We start from the raw sequence: 22,991 nt of genomic DNA on the forward strand, positions 1-22,991 counted from the left end.
CGAGTGACTCAGCAATGAGGGGTGGGGGGACATCAGGGCAGAGGGAGGAAGTGCAAAGTCCTGGGGGGAACACGTCAGGGTGCTCAGGCATCAGGCAGGAGGCCATGATGCCCCCTACTCCCAATAAAGGGACTCCTGGTGCCAGTGAGGACTGAGCCATCAGGGACAGGCACAGGTGTGCCCCTTTACCCACTACCTCCCTCCAGGCCAGCCTCCCCAGTGCTGCCCCCATAGGGTCCCAGCTTCTTTCAAAGTTTGCTCCCAGGATGACAATAGAAGTGCCTCATCCTGGCATTTAGGGGCCCTGGGAATCCAGTCCCACCTTCTCCTTCCAGCCTGTACCTGCTGCCTCCACCTTATTCAAGACCTGTTTTCTCATGGCTATACCTCCCATGAGGTGGCTGTCATCCAGGAAGGCCTGTTCTTGAGGAGCCCTTCCCATTCCCACCTCCAATGTATCTATTGGTCCCCTACTATTAATAGCAGTGCCTCTCCTAGGGCCTCCAAGAGGCTGGGGTCGGGGAGCGGTGGTCGAGAAGACAGTGACTCAGGACACTATGACACCCAGTGGAATTTAAGCAGAAGTAGGAGGCTTGCTCCGCTACCCATAGCCCACCCACCACTGGGCCCTGGGAGATACCGGCTGCTTTGTTCTGGCAGCGATGAGGTGGGACTCTTGGTAGCCAGTGGCAGTGGCAGTGATGGCTGTGGTTCCTGATGCCTCGTGAACCAAAATGGCTTGCAAACCTGAGACCAGGAAGAGGGAAGCCACCGTTGGATGTCTGCCCATCACCACCCCTGAAGCAGCCCCTCCTTCCTTCTGATTTGCAGTTTTGAATCTGAAAACAGAAAACTGTGTATGTTGAAACTACGTGGATTGTTAAGAGTTAACAGGACCTAAGCGCAGATAACTAAGCTCCCACAGGTACTGGCCCACCCTGGCAGGCTTCCTGTCTGGTCTCTGTTCTGCCTGGGCCATTGGGCTAGTGCCCAGCTCACCGTGCAGTTTCTTTTGGCCACTCTCATCGTCCTGGGACACCAGCTGCATGGGCAGCTCAGGCTCGATGCTGGCCAACACTGGCCTGGTGGACTCCCACTGGATGCTCAGAGAGCTGAAGTTGTCGAACCGGCGGCCCTCCTGGTCGTAAGCAGACAGATCCAGCAGGGGGTTGCGGTGGCTGGAGACTGGGACCTGCAGGGGACACAGGTCAGATGCTGTGGTCACAACCAGGACTGGACCTGGACACTGACCATGCAGTGCACTCTGAGGCCAGCAGCTGCCCTGTGGGCTCTTGGGGGTGATGGTGAGGGAATGGGATGAGCCAGAAAGCAATCCTCACTATTGCCACCCACCAGGTCCCGCCATGGCCCTGTCCAAGCTGGCCTCTGGCTCCAGAACACAGCTCTCAATGGAATGAGAACCACTAGGGGGCGTTCAGCAACCGTGGAGGCATTTCTGGCTGTCCCTACTGATGAGTCGGGGGTTGCCACTGGCATCTATCTAGTTGGGAGAGGTCCATGATGCTGCTTAACACCCTGTAATACACAGGACAGCCCCCCACAGGAACTATTTCCCCAAGTGTCAACAGTGCTGAAGCCGGGAATTCCAACCCTGACCTACTACTGTGGGCAGGCTGCTCTCCTTCCCCTCTGCCCTCACCTTTCCAAATGATTGCCACCCCCCACCCAACCCAGGCACATGTCAGTGCCTCTAGGATGGCCCCACTAGTGGTTTCACAGGAATGCAGATTCCAACGCCTAAGATGTCCCAGAGCCACCAGGTTTGCACAGCTCCTTTCAAAGTGGAATACTCGCCCGATCCTTAAATGTCCCAGGAAGGTAGGAGGGGTCATCCCCATGTGAAGGAAGCACAAGTCCAGGCAGGGAAAGGAGCTCACCCAAGGAGGTCTGGGATGGGAGCTCCAGGCTGCAGGTCCAAATCCTGGATTCCCACCACTCTGGCGTGATCTCTCGCTCCCCGAGCAGACTCTCCCCATAGAAACCGGCTGAATCAAGCCTCTTTCCTGTGGACTATCCCCTCCTTCTCTGGCCACATGGCGTGGGGGCAATGTGGGTAGGGCCACAAAGCAGAGGCCAAGTGTGTCTGACCCCACAACTTGGACTGAGTCCCAGCTCTACCTCTCAGTGTCCAGGCAAGTTATGAACTCCTTGAGCCTCAGTTTCTCCAGCTGTGACACACAAAGTACAACCAAGCCCATCTTCTAGGATGTGGATTTAAATATGGGGACTGCGAGGGCATTTTAGAGAGCCTTCCTACACGTGGGTAGGAAAGGGGGCAGCCATGAGCATCATTCACAAATGGCCAGTTTTCCATTCAGGGAGAGGGGGGTCCCACAGGAAGAACTACCCTTCTCTCACCCTCTGGTTAGAAGTGACCGAGGCACGGCCGGGCGCGGTGGCTCACGCCTGTAATCCCAGCACTTTAGGAGGCCAAGGCGGGTGGATCACGAGATCAGCAGATTGAGACCATCCTGGCTAACACGATGAAACCCTGTCTCTACTAAAAATACAAAATAATTAGCCGGACGTGGTGGTGGGTGCCTGTAGTCCCAGCTACTCGGGAGGCGAGGCAGAAGAATGGCGTGAACCCGGGAGGCAAAGCTTGCAGTAAGCCAAGATGGCGCCACTGCATTCCAGCCTGGGCGACAGAGCAAAGAAAAAAAAGAGGTGACCGAGGCACTTGCTCTAGCCAGTGAAATGTTAAATGGGACTAGGGGGAAGCTTCACTGCCAGATCCCGACCTGCCACATTCCCTTTCTCTCCACAGTGGTACCTGCCATAATCAACATGGTGGCTGCTCCACAGCCCATGTTTTGGAATGAAGATCACAATGACACAAAGCAGGGTCTCCCAGCCAACCAGAGAGGCTCATGCAGCATGGGCAGGAGGTGAGCTTGTGCCATATGAAGCTATGGGATGTGGGCTTGTTTGCTGTGGCAGCCTGGCTAGGCCCAGCCTTCTGACTGATACAGTCACAAAACACCCTACCTGCACCATGAGGGCTCCTCTCAATTCCTTTTAGCTCTCTTGCCCCCACAGAACTCTTGATTCAAGCAGGCTACAAATTCTTAATCCACACCCTGCTCAAAGTAGGCCAGCACCATCAGCAGGCATGCAAAGGTCTCATCATTATTCATAATATAGAAGCTGGGAGTGTGGGCAGAGGCTGCAGGGACCTATCCTAGGTGCTCCATGGCTCCCCCAGATGCAACCCAGGCTGGAAAACCAATGCTCCTCCAGGGAAGGAAATTGACACTGGCCAAGCACATGTGCAAGCTAGCTGACCCATTTGAGGCAACAACATAAACCTCATTTTACAAACAGGGAGGCTGAGGTCCAGGGACATTAAATGTTAAATGACTTGTCCAAGGTCACACAGGTTTAGGGATGGAACTCAGCTGGTCTGATTTTAGAGCCCAAGGACCTCCCCCGACTCAGTGTGGTCAATCTCTGGTGTCTCATCTGGGGGCAGCCCCACTCAAGTCCCTAATCAGTCCCATGCAACTAGTGCCCACTCACAGTAAGCAAGCCACACGCTAGAGGACCTGCTCGGAGGGCCAGGGTTTGGCTGAGCCTGGCTCCATCTTGTCATTCTGATCAGTCAATTCCATTCTGATGTCTCTCCTCACCAATAATTTAATCTGCAAACACATCTTGGGTAGCTTCTGAAGTTGGAGAGTATAAAATTACCTTGATCCTGCACCCAGGCTGTATTGCAGGGATATATCTTTCTCAAAGTTCCCTAATGACTGGCTAGGCATGGTGACTTATGCCTGTAATCCCAACAATTTGGGAGGCTGAGGCGGGCGGATCACGAGGTCAGGAGTTCGAGACCAGCCTGACAAATATGGTGAAACCCTGTCTCTACTAAAAATACAAAAATTAGTCTGGTGTGGTGGTGCATGCCTGTAGTCCCAGCTACTCAGGAGGCTGAGGCAGGAGAATCACTTGAACCCGGGAGGCAGAGGTTGCAGTGAGCCGAAATTGCGCCACTGCACTCCAGCCTGAACAACAGAGAGAGACTCTGTACCAAAAAAAAAAAAAAAAAAAGAAAAGAAAGTTCCCTAATGAGACTCTAAATTGCCAGGGTCACACCTGAATGGCTGGCTGGTGGCTCAGGAACCTGAGGACTGATGGATCACACAACTACTCTGTTTGAGGTCCATTATTTTCTGGCGACATCTAAGATGTGCAAAGCCAAATCAGAGTCAAGCCCTGCAGCCATCATATTTAAGTCCAGGGAGACAACCCTGAGCTAAAGCAGAGGTCCTGGCCAACAGACAGACCAGGCACAATCCAGCCCCAATGTGGCTCCCTCAGCTCACAGCCAACGCTAGGGACAGGGAAGATGCACATAGGTTTGATTTGTTTTTCTTTGAAAATGAGAAAGCTGGGCCAGCCTGGGGTTGAAGTGACTGTCCCTGAGCTGAGCAGGCTGCCTGTCCAGAGAGGACCTACTCTCCAGTTCAGCTACTCCCCGGCCAGTTCTCCAGCAGTGTGGCTTCTCCACCCAGGAGTCTGCAAGAGTCAAGCGTCAAGACACGAGTGGCACATGCACAGTGCATTCCCTGGTTCACTCATCCACTGCTCCTAGTTACCGAGCTCATCCTATGAGCCAGGGTCTGCTCTAGGACTCACAAAGAATAAATGGAGTGAGTTCCACAGTGTTAGATCGCGGTGAGCTCGCACATGCCCTCCTCAGAGCCCCATTCCGCTCCTCCTGAGCAGCCTCCTCCTCGCTCTGCTGCGTGCCCTATTTCACTTCCCTTGCAGCGCTTGCCACCTCTGATCCATCTTATTTGTGCATCTCCTGGTCTCCCTGTCATCTCCGGGAGGCAGGTTCCTTGCCTGTCCTGATGACCGTGCAATCCAAAACTCAGACCTGTGCCTGGCACAGAGGACGTGCTCCGTAAGTACATGCTCAAGGAGGAGCTGCCCAACCCCCTCCTCTGAAAAGGGGCTGGGGGTTGGTGCTGGCCAGAGGGTGTCCCATGTCCCTTACACTGGACACACTCAACACCTTGGGCTCTGAATGCCCTAGGGACTAAGGCATGGATGCGTCTCAAGTCCAAGGGGAGCAGACCTGTGGCTTCCCTTAACATCCCTGCCGTTAGATAGACCCCCAGCGGACTTTCTTCCTCTCCTAACCCTTACTTCTGAAACACAGCCCCATGTCCCCCACATCATGGGGATGCTGCAGCTGGTCACCTCTTGTCAATAGCCCGCACATCTGCTCTGACCCTACATACTCTGTCCATAGACAGCAAGCTGCATTTTAACACCCTCAAGGCACAGAAGACAACAAGATATTTTTAAACTACCAACTGCCAAACAAAGACAGGCAGCGAATGTGGAAGAGGACTCTATCTTCATCTGACACTGCCACTAGTAGCTGTGACTTTGTATGTCCCTCACCTCTCCAAGCTGTGTGTCCCTTGCATATAAAACACAAATGAAACCAGTGCCCTCACAGGGCCAGCTGTTGAGATGAAGGAAGTGCAGCATGGAGCTATGTCTGTTACAATGCTTGGGACCATGGGCGAGGCCACCAATGTCCTGCCCAAGCGGGCGGCACCCTCGCCTCCTCCTGAGCATAGACCACACTCACCACCTGCTTGTTCTGCTGCAGCAGCGGACAGGACAGGTCTAGCTGGGGGCTGGTGTAGACAGGCGCAAGGGTGAGCCTGGACGGTGGGGCGCAGACGAACTTCACCACAGAAGGCTCCACCGCAGGGAAGGGGTTGGTGAGGCTGGGCTTGTTCCCCACCGACAGGGCGATGACCTGGTAGGGCACAGTGAGCAGTCAGACCCCCAAGCTTGAGTTCTCACTCCTCTCTGAGCTGTGCCACACCCCACCCCAGTACCCTCTGACTCAGTTTTCTCCTCTATAGGATGGGAGTGATGATGATACCCATGCCACAGGGTCTTAACAAATGCCCAGTGGCACACAGGTAGGAAAGCACTTCCTCAACACTTAAGAGACTCTCAGATGGGAGTCCACGTGCCCTCTGCAAATGTCAGCCAGAACCATGGGCTGCTCCTATCTCAGGGAAGAGGTAGACTTGGTGAGGCTTCATGGTTTCCCAGGACCCTAGGAAAACCCCATGGTTGCATTAGCAAATTCACAAGTTCAAGGATGCTTCAGTGAGGAGTCCATATGGAGGTGAAAACACCCGTGGAACGAGGGACAGATGTGGGAAGTGCATGCTGCAGAATGATGACTGGGGAAAGCGAATCAGAAAGGAGCTCTGCAGGACAATGCCCGGGAAGAGCTGCAGCCTGGAGGCAGGGCCTGCCCTCTGCCTGCTCATGCTCTGCAGCTCCAGGGGCTGCTGCAGAGGGGAATCCATGGTGCAAGAAAAGAGGGAAACCTGTCTGCCTGGAGGGCTGGGACCTCAGAAATCATATCCGGCTTCCTCTTTTTTGGAGCACCATGGTTCAGGGCCCATCTTGAGGTAGCACCCTTAGCCTCCTCAGATGACATGCACTTGATGGAGGACACGAGCCCCCACCTCTCCTGACTATGAGGCAGGACCAAGGGCAGTGTCCTCCCTGACTCCACGAAGGCTTTCTGTGTGCTCCCGGCTCCTGGTGTCCCATGTGTCCCCTGTGGATTGCTCCCAATCCACAGAGCAATGGATTGGGAGGGCCCCTAGAGGTAATGCCACTTGGGGGTCAAATTCCTACAGCCCTGAGAGGGGACAGGGATGGTGGGGTCATGTCAGGGATAAGAAATATATCCAACTTAATTCATGAGGAATTTTATTCTTCTTATTATATTACTTATTATGATGTTATTGTTCTTGTTGTTTTATTGTTTTTCTAAAACCACCCCACTGGTGAATGGGACCTATCACCAGGCATCTTTTCTGGCCATACCAGGGCAGCTGTGGCATGGCTGATGCCATAAGGGCACCGTGGGACGCATGCATGTGCGTTTTATTGCCAGTTGACATTCTTTGCCCTGCTACACATGCAGGAAATACCCTTCACTTCCCAAAGAAATGAGCTCTCTCCCATCTTCCTGATTCCCGCCAAATACCCGTTTTGCTCTGGGCTTCCTGCCTTGGAAATGGAGCAGTAGATGCCCACCAGAGGCCCCACAAGCTCTCAGCCCACCCTCCCCAGGGAAGGAGTGCCAGGTCCCAAGGCGCCTGAACAGCAAGATGCCCTCCAGCCAGCATGGGGGGATTCAGGTCACACGTGTTTTGTCTGGTCCCCTCAGCCTCCTCAGCTTTTGGTTTTCAGCATTAAAAAACTTAACAGATTACCTATGCAAAAAAAAAAAAAAATTGTGATTTCCGGGTTATCCTCAAAAACCAAAAAGATGTATCAAACTTGGGTCTACAGCCTCATTCATTTACAGCCCTGGAGACACTGGACTTGTGATCCCGAACTCAAAGCCTCCAGCTCTGGTTTGGTTAGTGGGGGATGCTGAAGCCCATGGAGGTGGCAAGCCACCCAACTGGCCTGTTCTATGAAAGCTGGCATAGCGGGAGGTCCCCATTGCCACACCTGCCTGGTGTTCATTGAATTCCACCTCACCACGCCTCAGTTTGCCTATCTGTAAAATGGGTACAATGGGAGTGGTTGTCTCTCAGGGTTACTCCAAGGAGTAAATAAAACAATACTGAGAGAGTCATTTTCCACCCCTGCCTTAGGGCAAGGAGGGTCTGGAGCAGCTGCCCACTCACCTGCTCACCCAAGGCCTGACAGGTCACAAGGATCCAGTGTTGCTGATAATTCCGGGAGGAATGGGGGGCAAAGAGAGCCAAGCCGATGCTGTCAGTGTCCTCAGCAGTGACGTTCTGGAAGAACTTGGAAGGCTCGAGGATCCAAGGTCTGGGACCTCCTTCAAACAGCATCTCCTTTGAGGAGCCCAGGGTTACCAAGGCAACAGAGGAGGGATCCACAGCCTGGAGATGGAAGAGGCAGAAGACTTGGCATTCTTCTAAGGCAGCACGGACAGGAGCCGGGCATCCCAGCCCCGCATCCTCACCCTGCTTGTGGGGGCCAGTGGTCAGGCAAGCCCCATCTCCTGTTTGAAACTCATTTTCCTCATCTGTAGCACTCATGGGGATCGTTGCAAAGACCCAGAGGAGTAGAGTGTAGATAGAATTAAGCCCTCACTCTGAAGACTGCTAGAGGGTGTACATGGATTTGTCTCTTTTGTCAAACAATCTGGTAAAAGCCTTGAAAATACCCACAGCCCTGGAACCCAGGAATTTCCCATCTGGAACCTAATCTAACAACACAATGGAGAGAAACATGTCAATGCACAGACAGATGTTCATCACACTATTATTTCCCACAGCAAATAACCAACAATAATCTACAATCCAGCACAAGGGGCTCAGTACACGTGGTGTTTCCCAGTGACAGAACCTTATGTGGGCCCCCAAAGCAGTCTTCACAAAGATCTACAAGCGCATGATACACATCTGATGGTGCAGTTGGATCACAACCATCTTGCTGCAAAAAGCATAAAACCATCCTAAAGAGATATCCACCAGGTGACCAAGGGAGATGCAGCCTGTGGTGTCCTCGCTGGCATCATTGCAGGTGGTCTGTTCCCTTCCTTCTGAGCTGCTAGGCTTCCCACACTTGGCACCATGTATGCACGAGCTTCGAGGGTGAGTCTTGTGGCACCTAGAACCATGCCTCGCACATAGCAGGTGCTCAACAATTCTTTGTTGAGTGAAAGTGAGTTGGCAAGTAAAACTGTGGCGGCCTTAAAGTACCCAGTAAACAAAGGAAGAATTAAAGTAATATTTCACACAAAGCTCTCATTTCCTCCACAGCCTAGGGCAACCATGGTGCCAAGGGCCCCATGGCCTCCCAGTGTGGGCAATGGCAGTCCTTAGATTCTATGTAACAGGGTGTCATTCCCAGCCAACCTCCAGGAAGACGTGGGGATTCCACAGGAGGACCCCTCCCTCCAGTGACACAGCAGGGGTGCAGAGAGGAGGGGTTCACTCGTTCACTCTGAGGGGCCCTACAGCCCTGCCCAGCTGTGCTCACCTCCCACTGCAGAGGGTCCCACTGCAGTGACTGCCAAGTCCTCACTTGTCAATCTGCTCCCCGCTAGCCCCATCTACTCTCCCCTCAAAGAGCTGCCCATGTGTTCCTTCCTAAAATAGAGATCTCACCGTGTCCCTTGTTCATTAAACCATTCCACAGCACCTGCGGCCCTCGGAATACAGGCTCAGCTTCTGTCCTAGGACTTGGGCTCTCCCAACCTGGCCCCAGGTTCAGCTTCAGACTAGTGACATCCTTCTAGAGAGCCATGCTCAGCTGTCCCCAGGCCTTCACAGAGGCTACTCTCCTACCCTTGTCTCACTTAGGCGACCCCTCCTTACACTGCAGGGCACAGCACACTGGCCTCCAGAAAGCCCTGCTTCCTCTCCCACCCAGCGCCAACCTGTGGCCCAGGCGACTCTTCTCTGGGCCCCACTTCACCTGGTGCTCCTCACCCTGAAGGAGCTTCGTGGCTTGGGGGTCTGATCAGGCTATAGACTCGTGGAGGGTAGGGTGTGTCTGTTTCCTTCTGCATCTATGGCATGATCTTAAGCACATGAGGAAGGAAAAACCTTATAAGAAAAATATTCCCTCCCCACCCACACACACACACACACAAAACCTCTTATCACATCTGCACATGGTGGAAGGGTCATGCTAGCTCTCTGGGTTCTTTTAAAAGGGCACTAATCCCAGCCGTGAAGCTTCTGCCCTCATGATCTAATCACCCCTCAAAGGCCTCAGCTCCATTGCTGTGGGGGTCAGCATTTCAACGTATGTATTTTGTGGGGACACGAACATTCGAATTATGGCTATCTATGAGAAAGGAAGCCCTCACTAGTCACCAAAATCTGCTGGTACCTTGACCTTAGACTTCCCAGCTCCTGAACTGCAAGAAATAAATTTCTGTTGTTTATAAGCTACCCAGTCCAAGGTGTTTTGTTAAGGCGACCTGAACAGACTATGACTTTTCAAACGAGAATTCTGTCCTTTTGACTTGGTTTTTCAATATGAACATTTTTTGAATCTGATATAGGCTATCAACCGTCTCTGGGCATCCCTCCCTGCACATGTGTGCTCACACACAAACAATTCCAAGGAGCCCGCCGTGCCCCTGCTGAAATCCATCCCCGAACTCCACCTTCTACAGAGCCAGGCGTGGCCCCTGTTTCCTGCAGAAGAAGCACTAAGTATGCTCAGGGCCTTCATCTCTGCTCCTCTCGGAACTCCCCGCTGGAGAAAGCAGCACAATCCAGTTCTGTGTGCCACTCAGGCCTCTGCCTGAGCGTCACCTCCTCAGGCAGGCCTCTGCTGAGGCTGTCTAAAGCAGGGTCTCTCTTCCCCTGTCACCTCCTTTCCAGCTCAACTCTTCTCTCTGCCCCGGAGCCATCACTGGATATACCATCATTTGTGCATTTGCTTCTCTGTCCCTACTAGAATGAAGCTAGTGTGGGACCTTAAACAAGTTAATGTCTACAAGGCTGTTTCTCCAGCCTGTGAAATGGGTACAATGATAATGCCTACCTCGCGGGCTACTGTTGCGATTCAGGGGCTGAAATGAAAGACCTGAATATGTGACTAGCACATGCTCAATCAATGGCCCCTGCTGTTAGAAACTGTTATGATTATTAACTGTCATCCCCACTTTAAAGACAGAAAGGATGAATCCCAGCAGACGAAGACACTGAACCAAGCTAACCCAGCTAGTGGGCCCGGGTCTGTTCTGACTCTTGATCCCGTGCTCTTACCCACATCTCGTGGCCACAACCAACAAAACCCCACTATGGGCAAAGCAGGCCACTGTATATCTTGCCAAAGATGTTTTCATGACCAGCCCAAAGTGAAAGAACTGTGTGAAGAAGCTGTGTGTCCTACAATTAACAACCGGAGGATGAGGAATTATCACCTTCGTGTTTAATTGTCTCTCTCAGGCATAAAAGTATCATGGAACCCTGTGCCAAGGAGACAGGTTAACAATGCAGCTGATGAAGGATGCTCATGCACTGTGCAGGCTCCTCAGCCAGTGTCAAAGCCCAAATATTCCAAATATTCCTCATGTGTGACAGAGACATCAATTCCTCTATTGGTTAAGTCCCTATCACTTGGCTTTTGTTCCTTGCAAATAAAACTGATCTTAACTTCTAACTAGGAAGAAGACAGATGAAGGGAGAAGAGACCTATATCCACTTTTCTCCATAATCTGTCCAATCAGGAAGCCACCTCACTGAGGGACACGTCCACCTTATCTTCATCCTTACATCCCAGCCCAGGACTATGAGCTCAGCTTCTGGTTTCTGCTGCTCCAGCCAAACGCCCTGATAATCCAGAGCCAGGAGGGGCCCTGAAGAACCCCTCTCCAGGTGCCTGGTGAAATGCTCTAGCTCCCAGAAGGTGCGCAGGGCAACCCCAGAATGCCTGCTGTCCTCAGGGATTTCAACTCTCTCCACTCTGCTCTCTGACGCTCACCTGCTGCAGTGCTGTGCTTGAGTAGGGGTGCAGTAGCAGGTCTTGATCTCCTCATTTTAAACTTCCACCCCCATCACCCCTTCATGCTCTACTTTTTCCATGGTAAGCAGAGGCAAAATACACTTTTTGCTTTGTTTATGGTCGTCTCTACCGCACTTTGCCAGAATGTCACTTCACGGGGACAAAGGTTCTGTGTTTTCTGCCCTGGTGCATCTCTAGGGCCTGCAGCAGGGATTACACAAGTAGGTATTCATGCCTGTGTGCTGAAGGAACAAATGTGTGCAGGATGAGGAGCAGGGCTAAGCCTCTGATGACTAACGGACATTTGAGAAGTGTCTGCTAGGTCAGGAGGCCTTGACTTCTCCCCTGGCTGGGTGACCTTGGACACATTTCCTCACACATTCATTCTAAACAAAACCACCCTTGGTTGGTGCCTGCTCTGTGCCAGGCACTGCACCCAGGGCCAGGGGTTCAGAGATAAAAGATCCTAACATTGCCAGGCACAGTGGCTCATGCCTGTAATCCCAGTACTTTGGGAGGCTGAGGTGGGAGGATCATCTGAGGTCAGGAGTTCGGGACCAGCCTGACCAACATGGAAAAACCCTGTCTCTACTAAAAATACAAAAGTAGCCAGGGATGGTGGTGCATGCCTGTAATCCCAGCCACTGGGGAGGCCAAGGCAGGAGAATCGCTTAACCCCGGGAGCCGGTGGTTGCGGTGAGCAGAGATGGTGCCATTGCACTCCAGCCTGGGCAACAGGAGCGAAACTCCATCTCAAAAAAAAGAAAAGAAAAGAAAAAGAAATCCTAACATCACCAAGCTTGCTTCCAATGAATGGGTGAGAGGAAGAAAAAAATGGTACAAACCATGAGGACTGGAGCTGTCTTTAAGGCTGACACTGGGAGTAGAAAAATGCAAGGACTGCCTGACCGAGCCAGGGAGGCTGAGGCTCCCCCAGGACTGCCCTCCAGCCCTTCCTGGAAGGAGGGGCAGGAACTCCCCACCAACGAACCCTCTCTGTGCCTCCTGCATGCTCGGCAGGGTTCAAAGAAAGGGATGATTACAGTCAGCAGCCTCCCGCATGGCAGCCCTCGCACAGAGCCTTCACACCCACCCTGGAGGAAGGCCCAGTTCTTTTTCACCCATGTTTAATAACTAACCCTTCCTGAGCCTGCACTACCCCCTAGACTGTGTTCTGAGCTCATTCCATTTGTGAGCTCAGCAAATCCTCATCACGACCTCATGAGGCAAGAGCTGTCTCAGCCCCATTTTACATGCAGGGAATGTAAGGCCCAAGAGTAGGTGGGGGTCAGGCTGGACTCGGCTGAGGAGGGTGGTATGGACACTGAGGCTATGTGCTCTGCTCCGCACAGGCCGTGGCTACCACTGTCCTCAGATGGGAGGCAGGATGGATGGACACTAGGCCAGGGCAGATCCTCTCTGACCCCAGTCTTGGAGGTCTCAGCATTGCCATACCATAGGGCCACTGTCCCAATTCTAGGACTCTACGGGGCCCCTGAAGGTTAGCTCTGGAGTGGAGTGGAAGCACTCCCCTGTGACCCTTGCTAAACGCACTTCTGAAGCCCTTGCGGCCCACACTCCTACCTTCATTGGGAGAGGCTGGCAGGTCGGTATCCTGCCAAGCCTGCCAAGCACTGTCTCGTATAACCACAGAGATGCCCACAACCACTGCCCATCAGGGAGGCTCTGCTCCTTCCACATGGATCCTGCTTTCAGCCAGAAATCATAGGAGAGGGAGCTGTGCCAAAAGCTATTTTAAAGGAATTGGGTTTATCATGCAAATTTGTCAGAGCAAATGGGTAATTTGCATCTGGGAAGTAGTGGGCAGGGGGGTGGTAAAGGGCAGGGCCCTCGGCTCACCTTGAGGGGCAGGTAGGCAGCAATGGTGATTTTGGCACTCAGGTGGATGTGGCCATGTCTGTAGCTCACAAGGAGCGTGGTAGAGCCCTGGGCCTCGGCCTTTACCCGGACTCCGCTACAGTGCTCAGAGCCCGGCGGCAGCCTCCCTGCAGAAAGGAGAAAACCAGATGGTCACCATGAAATCACTTTTTTTTTTTTTTTTTGAGACGGAGTCTTGCTCTGTTGCCCAGGCTGGAGTACAGTGGCATGATCTTGGCTCACTGAGACCTCCGCCTCTGGGGTTCAAGTGATTCTCCTGCCTCAGCCTCCCAGGCAGCTGGGACTACAGGCATGGACCACTACACCCGGCTAATTTTTGTATTTTTTTAGTAGAGATGGGGACTCGCCATGTTGGCCAGGCTGGTCTTGAACTCCTGACCTCAAGTGATCCATCCACCTCAGCCTCCCAAAGTGCTGGGATTACAGGTGTGAGCCACTGTGGCCAGCCCTGAAATCACCTTTGGTGGGGAAGGCACAACAGGCTGGGGGTACCCCTCTTTCATCCCAGGCTTGATCCTTGATCTGATTTTTTTTCTAACTTAAAAATGTTTAATTCAGCCAGGCGCAGTGGCTCATGCCTGTAATCTAGCACTTTGGGAAGCTGAGGTGGGCGGATCACCTGAGGTCAGGAGTTTGAGACAAGTTGACAACATGGAGAAACCCTGTCTCCAGTAAAAATACAAAAAATTAGCCAGGCATGGTGGCACATGCCTGTAATCCCAGTTACTCAGGAGGTTGAGACAGGAGAATCACTTGAACCCAGGAGGCAGAGGTTGCGATGAGCTAAGATCATGCTACTGCACTCCAGCCTGGGCAGTAAGAGTGAAACTCTGTCTCAAAAGAAAAATAAAAATGTTTAATTCATGGCCAGGTGCGGTGGCTCACACCTGCAATCCCAGTACTTTGGGAGGCTGAGGCGCGCGGATCACCTGAGGTCGGGAGTTTGAGACTAGCCTGACCAACATGGAGAAATCCCATCTCTACTAAAAACACAGAATTAGCCGGGCATGGTGGTTCATGTCTGTAATCCCAGCTACTCGGGAGGCTGAGGCAGAAGAATTGCTGGAATCTGGGAGGTGGAGGTTGCGGTGAGCCAAGATCGCACCATTGCACTCCCACATAGGCAATGAGGGAGAAATACTGTTTCAAAAAAATAAATAAATAATGTTTAATTCACATGAGTATATAATTCACAATGATTTTTCCACATACTGGACCCACCCTATAGGCAGCACCCATATCAACAGAATATTATCTGTACCCCCAGCATCTCCCGGAGACCCTTCTGGTATCTGGCCTCTCCCTAAAGGAAAACCACCCCACTGGCACCACCAGTACAACTGAGCCTTGCTTGGTATGGTTCCCATAAAGGGAGCCACGGGCACAACTCTTTTGTGCCTGGCTTCCTCACCTCAGCAGTGTTCATGGGATTTCTCATTGGTTACACCTTGAAGATCCTTTGTCCACATTCTTCATATGATTCTGTTGTATGAATATAGAGCAATGGACTGACCCATGCTATGGTGCGCATCTGGGTTTCTTCCAGTTTGCGACTGTGCTACATGGTATTGCTGAAAACATCTAGGCGCCTTCCTCTTGGGGGACACACCTGGACATTTCTGTTGGGTGCATCCCTAAGAGAGGAAGTGCTAGGCTGCAGGGTGTGCATTTGTCTAGCTGTAGTCATTGTTGGTTGCTGTTGTCAAATATCTTCCCAAAGTGGTTGTGTCACTTTATACTGCTGTCAATGGCTGCCCTACATCCCTGCCATTATTAAATTAAGCTTTAAAATTTTTATTTTATTTTATTTTTGAGACAGGGTCTTTGCTCTGTCGCCCAGGCTGGAGTACACTGGCACAATCTTGGCTCACTGCAACCTCCACCTCCTAGGCTCAAGCGAGTCTCCTACTTCAGCCTCCAGATTAACTGGGACTACAGGAGTGAGCCACCACACCAGGATAATTTTTCATTTTTTTGTAGAAGCAGGGTCCCATTATGTTGCCCAGGCTGGTCTCAAACTCCTGGGCTCAAAGCAATCCTCCCATCTCGGACTCCCAAAATGCTAGGATTACGGGCATGGGCCACCGTGCGCAGTCTAAAATTTTATCTTTAAAAAAAATTGTTTTAAAAAAATTCTGATAAAAACACAGGTCATATAAAATTTCCCACCATAACACCTTTTGTGTATATAGTTCAGTGGCATTAAGCACATTTATGTAGCCTGTGAATGTCACTACTATCCATCCACACAACTCTTCAACTTACAAAACTGAAACTCTGCACCCAATATACAGTAACGTCCCAATTCTCCTCACTCCAGTCCCTGACCACTACCATTATACTTCCTGTCTTCATGAATTTGGTTACTCTAGGTATCTCATATAAGTGGGATCATAAAGTATTTGTCCTTTTGTGACTGGCTTACTTCACTAAGCATGATGTCTTCAAGGTTCTTCCATGTTGTAGCATGGGTTGGAATTTCCTTCCTTCTTAAGGCTGAATAATATTCCACTGTATGGATAGACCTCATTGTGTTCATCCATTCTTTCAACGGTGGACACCTGGTTTGCTTCCACTTTTGGCTATTGTGAATAACACTGCCATGAACATGGGTGCACAAATACCTCTTGGGGATCGTGCTATCAACGCCTTTGGATGTACACCCAGATGCGGGATTGCCTGCTGGATCATATGGTAACTCCATGTTTACTTTCTTGAAGAACCACCATACTGCTTTCCACAGCCCCAGCACCTTTCGCATACCCACCAGCAGCACATAAGAGTTCCAGTGTCTTCACATCCTTGTCAACATTTGCTGTTTTCTGTTGTTTTGATCGCAGCCATCCTGAGGGTAGTACTTTTATTGTGGGTTTGATTTGCACCACTCTGATGATGAGTGATGTTGAGCATCTTCCCGTGTGCTTATTGTCTGTGTATCAGCTTTGGACAAATATCTATTCAAGTCCTCGGCCTACTGTTTGATTGGGTTATTGGTGCTATTGCTGCTGACATGTAGGAGTTCTTTACATATCCTAGATATGAACCCCTCACACAATTTGCAGATGTTTTCTCCCATTCTGTAGGTTGCCTTTGTACTCTGTTGTGTCCTTTGATATACAGAACTGTTTTATTTCATTGTAGTCCAGTTTGTCTATTTTTAATTTGTAGCCTGTGCATCTGGTGTTATAGCCAAAAAATCAATGCCAATTCCAATGTCCTGAAGCTTTCCTCTGGTTTTCTTTTAGAAGTTTTATAGTTTTCAATTTTATATTAGGTCTTTGATCCACTGTGACTTAATTTTTGTGTTTGGAGTTATGGAAGGGTCTAACTTCATACTTATGCATGTGGATACCTGGTTGTCCCAGCACCACGTGGTAAACAGACTGTCCTTTCCCCATTGGACAGTCTTGGCACCCTTGCCAAAAATCATTTCACCATGTATGAGCAGGTTTTCATCTGGGCTCAGTATTCTATTCTGTAAGTCTGTCTATGCCAGCACAAAGACATGTTGAGAGAGTCACAGTAGTGCCCACAGCCCAGGGGCTTTCAAGAAGATGCCACCCAAGAGGGCAAGGCAGAAATGGGACTGCCAAGTCCAACTACAGTAAGCAGAGGGAGCCACAGAAGGGAGGTCAGCCCGGGCCAGGGCTACCAGGGCTCTTCCTCAGAGCCATGATCAGAGTCTGGCTACCTGTGCTCTGAGCCTGGGAGGTGGCAGAGGGAGTTTACCTAACATGGGACCAAATTTGTTTCTTTAGCTGAGTAAGCTCCAGGGCGGGTATTATAGGAACAGGTCAACCTGCGGATCCGACCTGCTCTTGAGCCCTATGGGTTTCTGTGGGGTGAGCATCTCTGTCCTGACAGAGCCCAGGTTTCTAAGATACATATTTTATACAGCTTGGGCCCTACACACCTCTCTACACATTACCATGCACACCATGCCCCAGGCCAGGGGCAGTGCAAGGCACTTCCTAAGAGAAATTTGACACCACAGGATTCCCATCTTGACTGCCGTTTTCACAAGTCAAACTCCTGGAGAAATGCCCTGCACTGTGCTGAGGGATAGTCACTTGTAACCATCACAATAAGCAAGAGCTGTCATCCCATTTTATAGTTAAAGAACCCAAGGCTCAGAGAGGCTGGGCAGCACACCGGTGTCATAGAGATAGCAAGGGAGTGGAGTGGCTCAGACCCAGGCCTGTGGAACTCCAAGCCGTGAACTTTCCTCCCTGGGACCTGACCCCTGCCTGAGCAGCACCCTGCAGACTCCCTCCAGGACGGTTGTGGCAGGCAGTGCAGGGGAGTGGTTCATGTCCTGCTGTCAGCGGGCCTCTCCCATGCACAAGGCTTTTCCTCCAACCTAAATGATTACCTGACAATGACACTGTGGACTTCATGAGCTTAGTTTCTCCTGGATGCAGTTTGCTCATGGATTTTTCAGAGATACTGGCCCGGCCTCCTTCTGTGCAGTTTCAAACTGCAAAAGCTCTGCATGTAATTATAGCTACAGTTGCATGCACAGCCACTTGGCACCACACGCAGTCCTACAAACCCTCTGCCAATAAAGTTTCCTAAACACTGCCAGGATCACATCGCTCTTCTGTTCAAAAACCTTCAGTGGCTCCCCCCACTACCTGGACACTAGGTCCAAGCCCTCCAAAGCCCTCTGTGATTCAACGGGTCCTCTGTTCCCAGTCCTCCACATGCACAGGCACCATGGACTGCCTACCTCCGGGCCCTGGTATAGGCGCCCCTGCCCACCAAATGGTGTCCCTGTTAACTTCCAATGCTCTGCCCAAATCTTACTCCTATTCAATAGTTCCTCATCCTTTGGTCTTCTTCTGCAAATCAGAGAGGGAGCCCTTCCTTCCCTTATCTTTAGGGCCCATTTCACAGGTGAGTAAAGCCCCAGGGTAAGAGTCAGCCACACCCAGATCTGCACCCCATCCCTGTCCCAGGCCATGTGTGACATTGGGCAGCTACAGCTACACACCCTCAGTTTCTTCGTCTGTCACATGGGCCAACAACAGATCCTTCTCCTAGGGTGGTTGTAAAGTCCTAATGAGATCAGGCATGCAAAGTGCCTGTCCTGTCCTGGCAGGGTTAACACTTGATAAACTATCACAGTCAGACTCCACCCATGTCACCACCAAAATCCCACAGCAGATGAGGCAGAGAACAGATGGGTGGGCCTGGCCTGTCACAGGTGAGAGAACTCTGGAACTAACCAAACCCCTATTGACAACGCATTCTGAATACCAACTGCATTCCAGGGACTAAAATGGGCACTTTGATGTGATTCTGTGTAGATGACACACAGCTTAGAGATGTGAAAACTGAAGCTGAGTGAGGCCACTGATTTGCCAAAGTCACACGGTGGGCAAGATCCAGGTCAGACGGGAACTGATGGTGGATGAGGAGACAACTGCCATTCCTTATGCTGCAGCCCCTCTGCTGCCTCAAGCCCTCTCTTTGGGAATCTGGCGGTTTATGCTGAGAACCCAGGAAATCTGGAACCAATCCCAGTATCTGGCACCTACTCAGCAGCGCGGTTTACCTGGGAGTGGCTGGAACACACCCTGGTTCTCCACCTCGACAGCCAAGTCAAAGTGGGAGCAGTCGCTCAAGGTGACCACCTCGCTGGCCCCGCCGGGCATGAGGCCATTGATCCTCAGGGGCAGCTCCAGGGCCTGGCCCACACGTGCCTCTACCTGGCACGGGGCAAACTCCATGCTGTGGGGCTCGATCACACACACCTGGAAGACAGGGGCATGGCCTGGGCTCAGTCGCCTCCATGGGAGAGGCAGAGCCTGTTGCTCGGATTTCCTAAGAGCTGCTGTGTGTTGAGCACTGAGGATGCATCTGTGAGAAGCCTGTCGCGGTCAGTGGGGTGATTCAGAGACAGAGAGCAGGGGAGGCCTCTCCAAGGAGTGGCCTATAAGCTCAGACCTGAGAGCCACAGCACAGGCAGACAGGCAAAGCCTGGGGGAAGAACACTCCAGGTGAAAGGATGGCACGTGCAAAAGCCCTGCAGCACCTACCAGGCCAGCACCTTGGAGGAACATGGAGGCCAGTGTGCTGAAGTGCACTGTGCAGGGGCAGTGGAAAGAGATGGGGCTGGCAGCCATGGTGAGGAATCAGTGTTTACTGTGGCTGAGCTGGGGGACCTCAGAGGTTCCCACCACCCTGGCTTCTGTGTACCGATCAGCAGCCAGGTGAGCAGTGTGGTGAAGAGGCTATTGAAAAGCCCCAGAGAGAGATGCGGCAACTTGAGCCAGGGCAGGCGTGTCAGGACCAGTGAGATGTGGGATGTGTTCTGAATGGCTCATCTGATGGACCAGCAGAGCGGCTGGAGCCAGGAAAGAAGTAAGCACAGCCATGATTGTATAAAACTGGAGTCCCACCTCCTGGTTAAGGAGGGGCTCTCCTCAACCCCCCTCACCTGGTGAAGCACTGGCCTGAAGGGAAAGGGACGGCTCCTTTACAGCGTGCTGGGTCTGAGCGGAAGCCCCGCCGGCTGGCCCCAGAAGCCAGATTCTACCCAGGACACATGCTGCCTCCTGAGGAACTGTCCTCAGGATCTGGCTGGGCTGCTGGGCAAACAGTGGCACAAGGGGAAAATGGGGTGAGGGGACGAGGTCCCAGTTTATCCCAACATTGGACTTCATGCTTCATCTCAAGGGCCTGTATGGAGCCCCCTCTCCATGAGAATCAGGCCTCACTTTAGACAGAGGCGGCTCTGGGTCTCAAGTGGAAGACTGGCCAGCCTATCCATCCCTGTCCTCGATACTGCAAGAGCAGGCTGCAGCTGGACTCCATGGGGTGTCCCTTCCTGCCCCAAATGAAGGAATAAAGGGGCTGAAGTCAGAGCACCAGGCAAGTATGGCCTGGTGTCAGGGGCCACAGGTGGGGCTGGCAGAGGCTCAGCTGTGACCACTGCCACCTGCCACCATTGTGAAGTGAGATGGTCCCATGTCACTCAGGGCCAAAAGCCAGGTGTGGGGACCTGTGCAGGGAACACCTGCCTTTGTACCCAAAAGTGAGTGAAGGGAGAGGAGTCTGGCCTGGTCTCTCAGAGCCTGGTGGTGCCCTTTCACTGTGAGTTTACAACCCAGTGCTTGGTGGACCTTCCAATTTGAGATTCCTATCTTTCAGGTCTGGGGAATTTTCTAGAATGGCTCTTAGATTATCTCCCCTCTAGAAACCCAGCCCTGTGGACACTGGTCTTTCTGGGTCCATTGTTGGCTGGTGTGAGACATCTGTCCATCTTCCTGACATAGCCGTGAGCTCCTAAGGGAAGGGCTGGGGCTTGAGCTCCTAAGTACAGGACCCAGGGCTGGGGGTGTTTCTGAGTGAAGTCGAGGCTTGCTCAGAGAGGGTGGCTGGAGACCACCATCTGAGCCTCCCAGGGGGTGTCTTGGCCCTGAGCTCTCACCTTCATCTCACCGAAATGGAGTGGGTTCTGCACATCGTGTGCCTGGATCACACTGAGCCCGGTGTCACTACCTGTGGTCATTACGCCCTTGACAGTAACTGTGGCAACCAGGTAGCTTGACGAAGACCAGCTGAAGTTCCCACTGCCACCATGGGCCTGCGGAGGAAAAGCCATCACAGGACCGGCTGCCCGCCCTCAGCCTGCTGGGGAAGCCAGAGGGTCAGAGACACGTGCGTGTACATGCAGGCACTCACACTCATACACGTTTATCCTCACACTCATGGGCTCACCCACGCACACACTCACCATTCACACTCACATATACAGCTACTTGCCCATTCACTCACACACTCATGCACACGTACCACTCACACCCACAGTGCACACATGTATACCTACTCACCTGCTCACTCATTTGCTCTCATGCTCACCACTCACACCCACAGTGCACACACATACACCTACTCATTCGTACACATGCTCACACTTACATTTACCTTCACACTCACACTTTCACCCACTCACTATTCACACCCAAGGTACACTCACATACATTCACCTACTCCCGCCAGCTTATTGTCACATGCACACACTCAAACTTTCTCACACATACATACATTCACACATATACACTAGCACCAATACACTCAAACACATATACACTCTCACAGGCTCTAAAACACCTGTGACCACTTCCTCACTGACACACAAGGTCGATGCCCACAGGAGGGAAAAATGTGGCATCAGCTAGGGTCTGGTTGGAGGCTACCCCTGCCCTCACCCTCTCTGTCCTGTCTCGTTTCTGTCCTCATATTCTGGGGACCTCGAGACTGATGCACACAAACACACAGGCCATGACAGATGCCCCAGAACCTGGTGGCACCTCCCAGAGCTCAGGCTGGTGTGGGACGAACCCTTGGTCACCGAGCCAGTTGCAGGATGCTGCCTCCCTGAATAGACACAAGCTCCCAGCACACACCCCTGCCCGCTCCTCATCATCTGCTGGGAGGTCAGCGACCACACCTCTGCTCCCAGACCAGAGGAAACAACCCCAGAACCCAAGGGGCCAGGATGGTGACACACCTGAGCAGACAGCTGGTGCCAGTCTACAGACAGGACACCTGTCACCACTCCACGGGACAGCAGGACTGATGTGCCCTGCACCGACCACGAGGACTCGAGCACTGTCTAACGCGAGTCCTGCTGGCTAACACCAGATACAAGCATTAAGGTGAGAGCAATGATACATCCCATGTGATGAGGTTGGAGATACTTATCCCTTAAATTTTAATGTTTTCTCTAAGGGTGTGTGTATATATTGCTTTAAAATAAATTAGAAAAACAAACGTTAATGAAATTCAAATCTGTATTCCAGGTTTTCTTTATTGTATTTTTTTCTCTCCCTCTTTTTTTTTTTTTTTTTGGTAGAGATGGAGGTCTCCCTGTGTTGCTCAGCCTGGTATCAAACTCCTGGGCTTAAGTGATCCTCTCACTTCAGCCTCCGAAAGTGCTGGGATTGCAGGTGTTAGCCACTGCACCCTGCCTTATTCTCAATTTTTTCATTGTTGGTTTTTTTGTTGTTTTTTTCCCTAACTACCAAAATGTATTGCTATGATGGAAACCTCAGGAACCAACAGAAATCATAAAGACTGTGATTTAAAATTCTCTATGACCACTAGAGAGAAATACTAAAAGTAATAGAATGGACAAAAAGCCACAATCCCATGAGAACACCAAAGGAATGCACCCAGAGGTGAGCGGTCTCACGTACCTTTATTGTGTACTGATAGGCGCCCGTCTTTGGTTGCCATGGAAATGTCAAGATGCTGGGATACAGGGTGATGGGGATGTGAATTTCCACCTCCTGCTGGTTCCACACAGGCACCTGTAGTATGTGGACCCCTCCATCCTACAAGGGGTGAGGGTGCCACACATCACCATGACATCCATGTCATCATCAGTCTTTCCCAGTCACCGGACCCCCACCCCTCCCTGGGGATCAGGCCACAAAGTTGGATTTCTGGGAGAGTGGAGAGGAAGGTGCTAGACACTCAGCCACCCTCTCATTCTCCATGGGGATGGCTTTCTGAAGTGCTTTCTGGAAGTGCTGCCTGACTGAATCCTCAGGGCA

The 22,991-nt window shown here is 51.8% G+C and overlaps 1 protein-coding gene across 1 annotated transcript in view; it reads right to left on the reverse strand.

The window, feature by feature from the left end:
• Nucleotides 1-22,991, reverse strand: part of NUP210 (nucleoporin 210kDa) — a 62,513-nt gene that overhangs the window by 36,301 nt on the left and 3,221 nt on the right. Inside the window, 8 exon segments of the mRNA XM_011950655.1 lie at nt 641-747; nt 1,000-1,192; nt 5,630-5,803; nt 7,716-7,937; nt 13,387-13,532; nt 18,983-19,181; nt 20,861-21,016; nt 22,632-22,769. Of these exon segments, the coding sequence (XP_011806045.1) occupies nt 641-747; nt 1,000-1,192; nt 5,630-5,803; nt 7,716-7,937; nt 13,387-13,532; nt 18,983-19,181; nt 20,861-20,941 (1,122 nt within the window). The 5' untranslated portion in view covers nt 20,942-21,016; nt 22,632-22,769.

The sequence above is a fragment of the Colobus angolensis genome, unplaced genomic scaffold (genome assembly GCF_000951035.1).
Source record: "Colobus angolensis palliatus isolate OR3802 unplaced genomic scaffold, Cang.pa_1.0 Scaffold31, whole genome shotgun sequence".
Classification (NCBI taxonomy): domain Eukaryota; kingdom Metazoa; phylum Chordata; class Mammalia; order Primates; family Cercopithecidae; genus Colobus; species Colobus angolensis.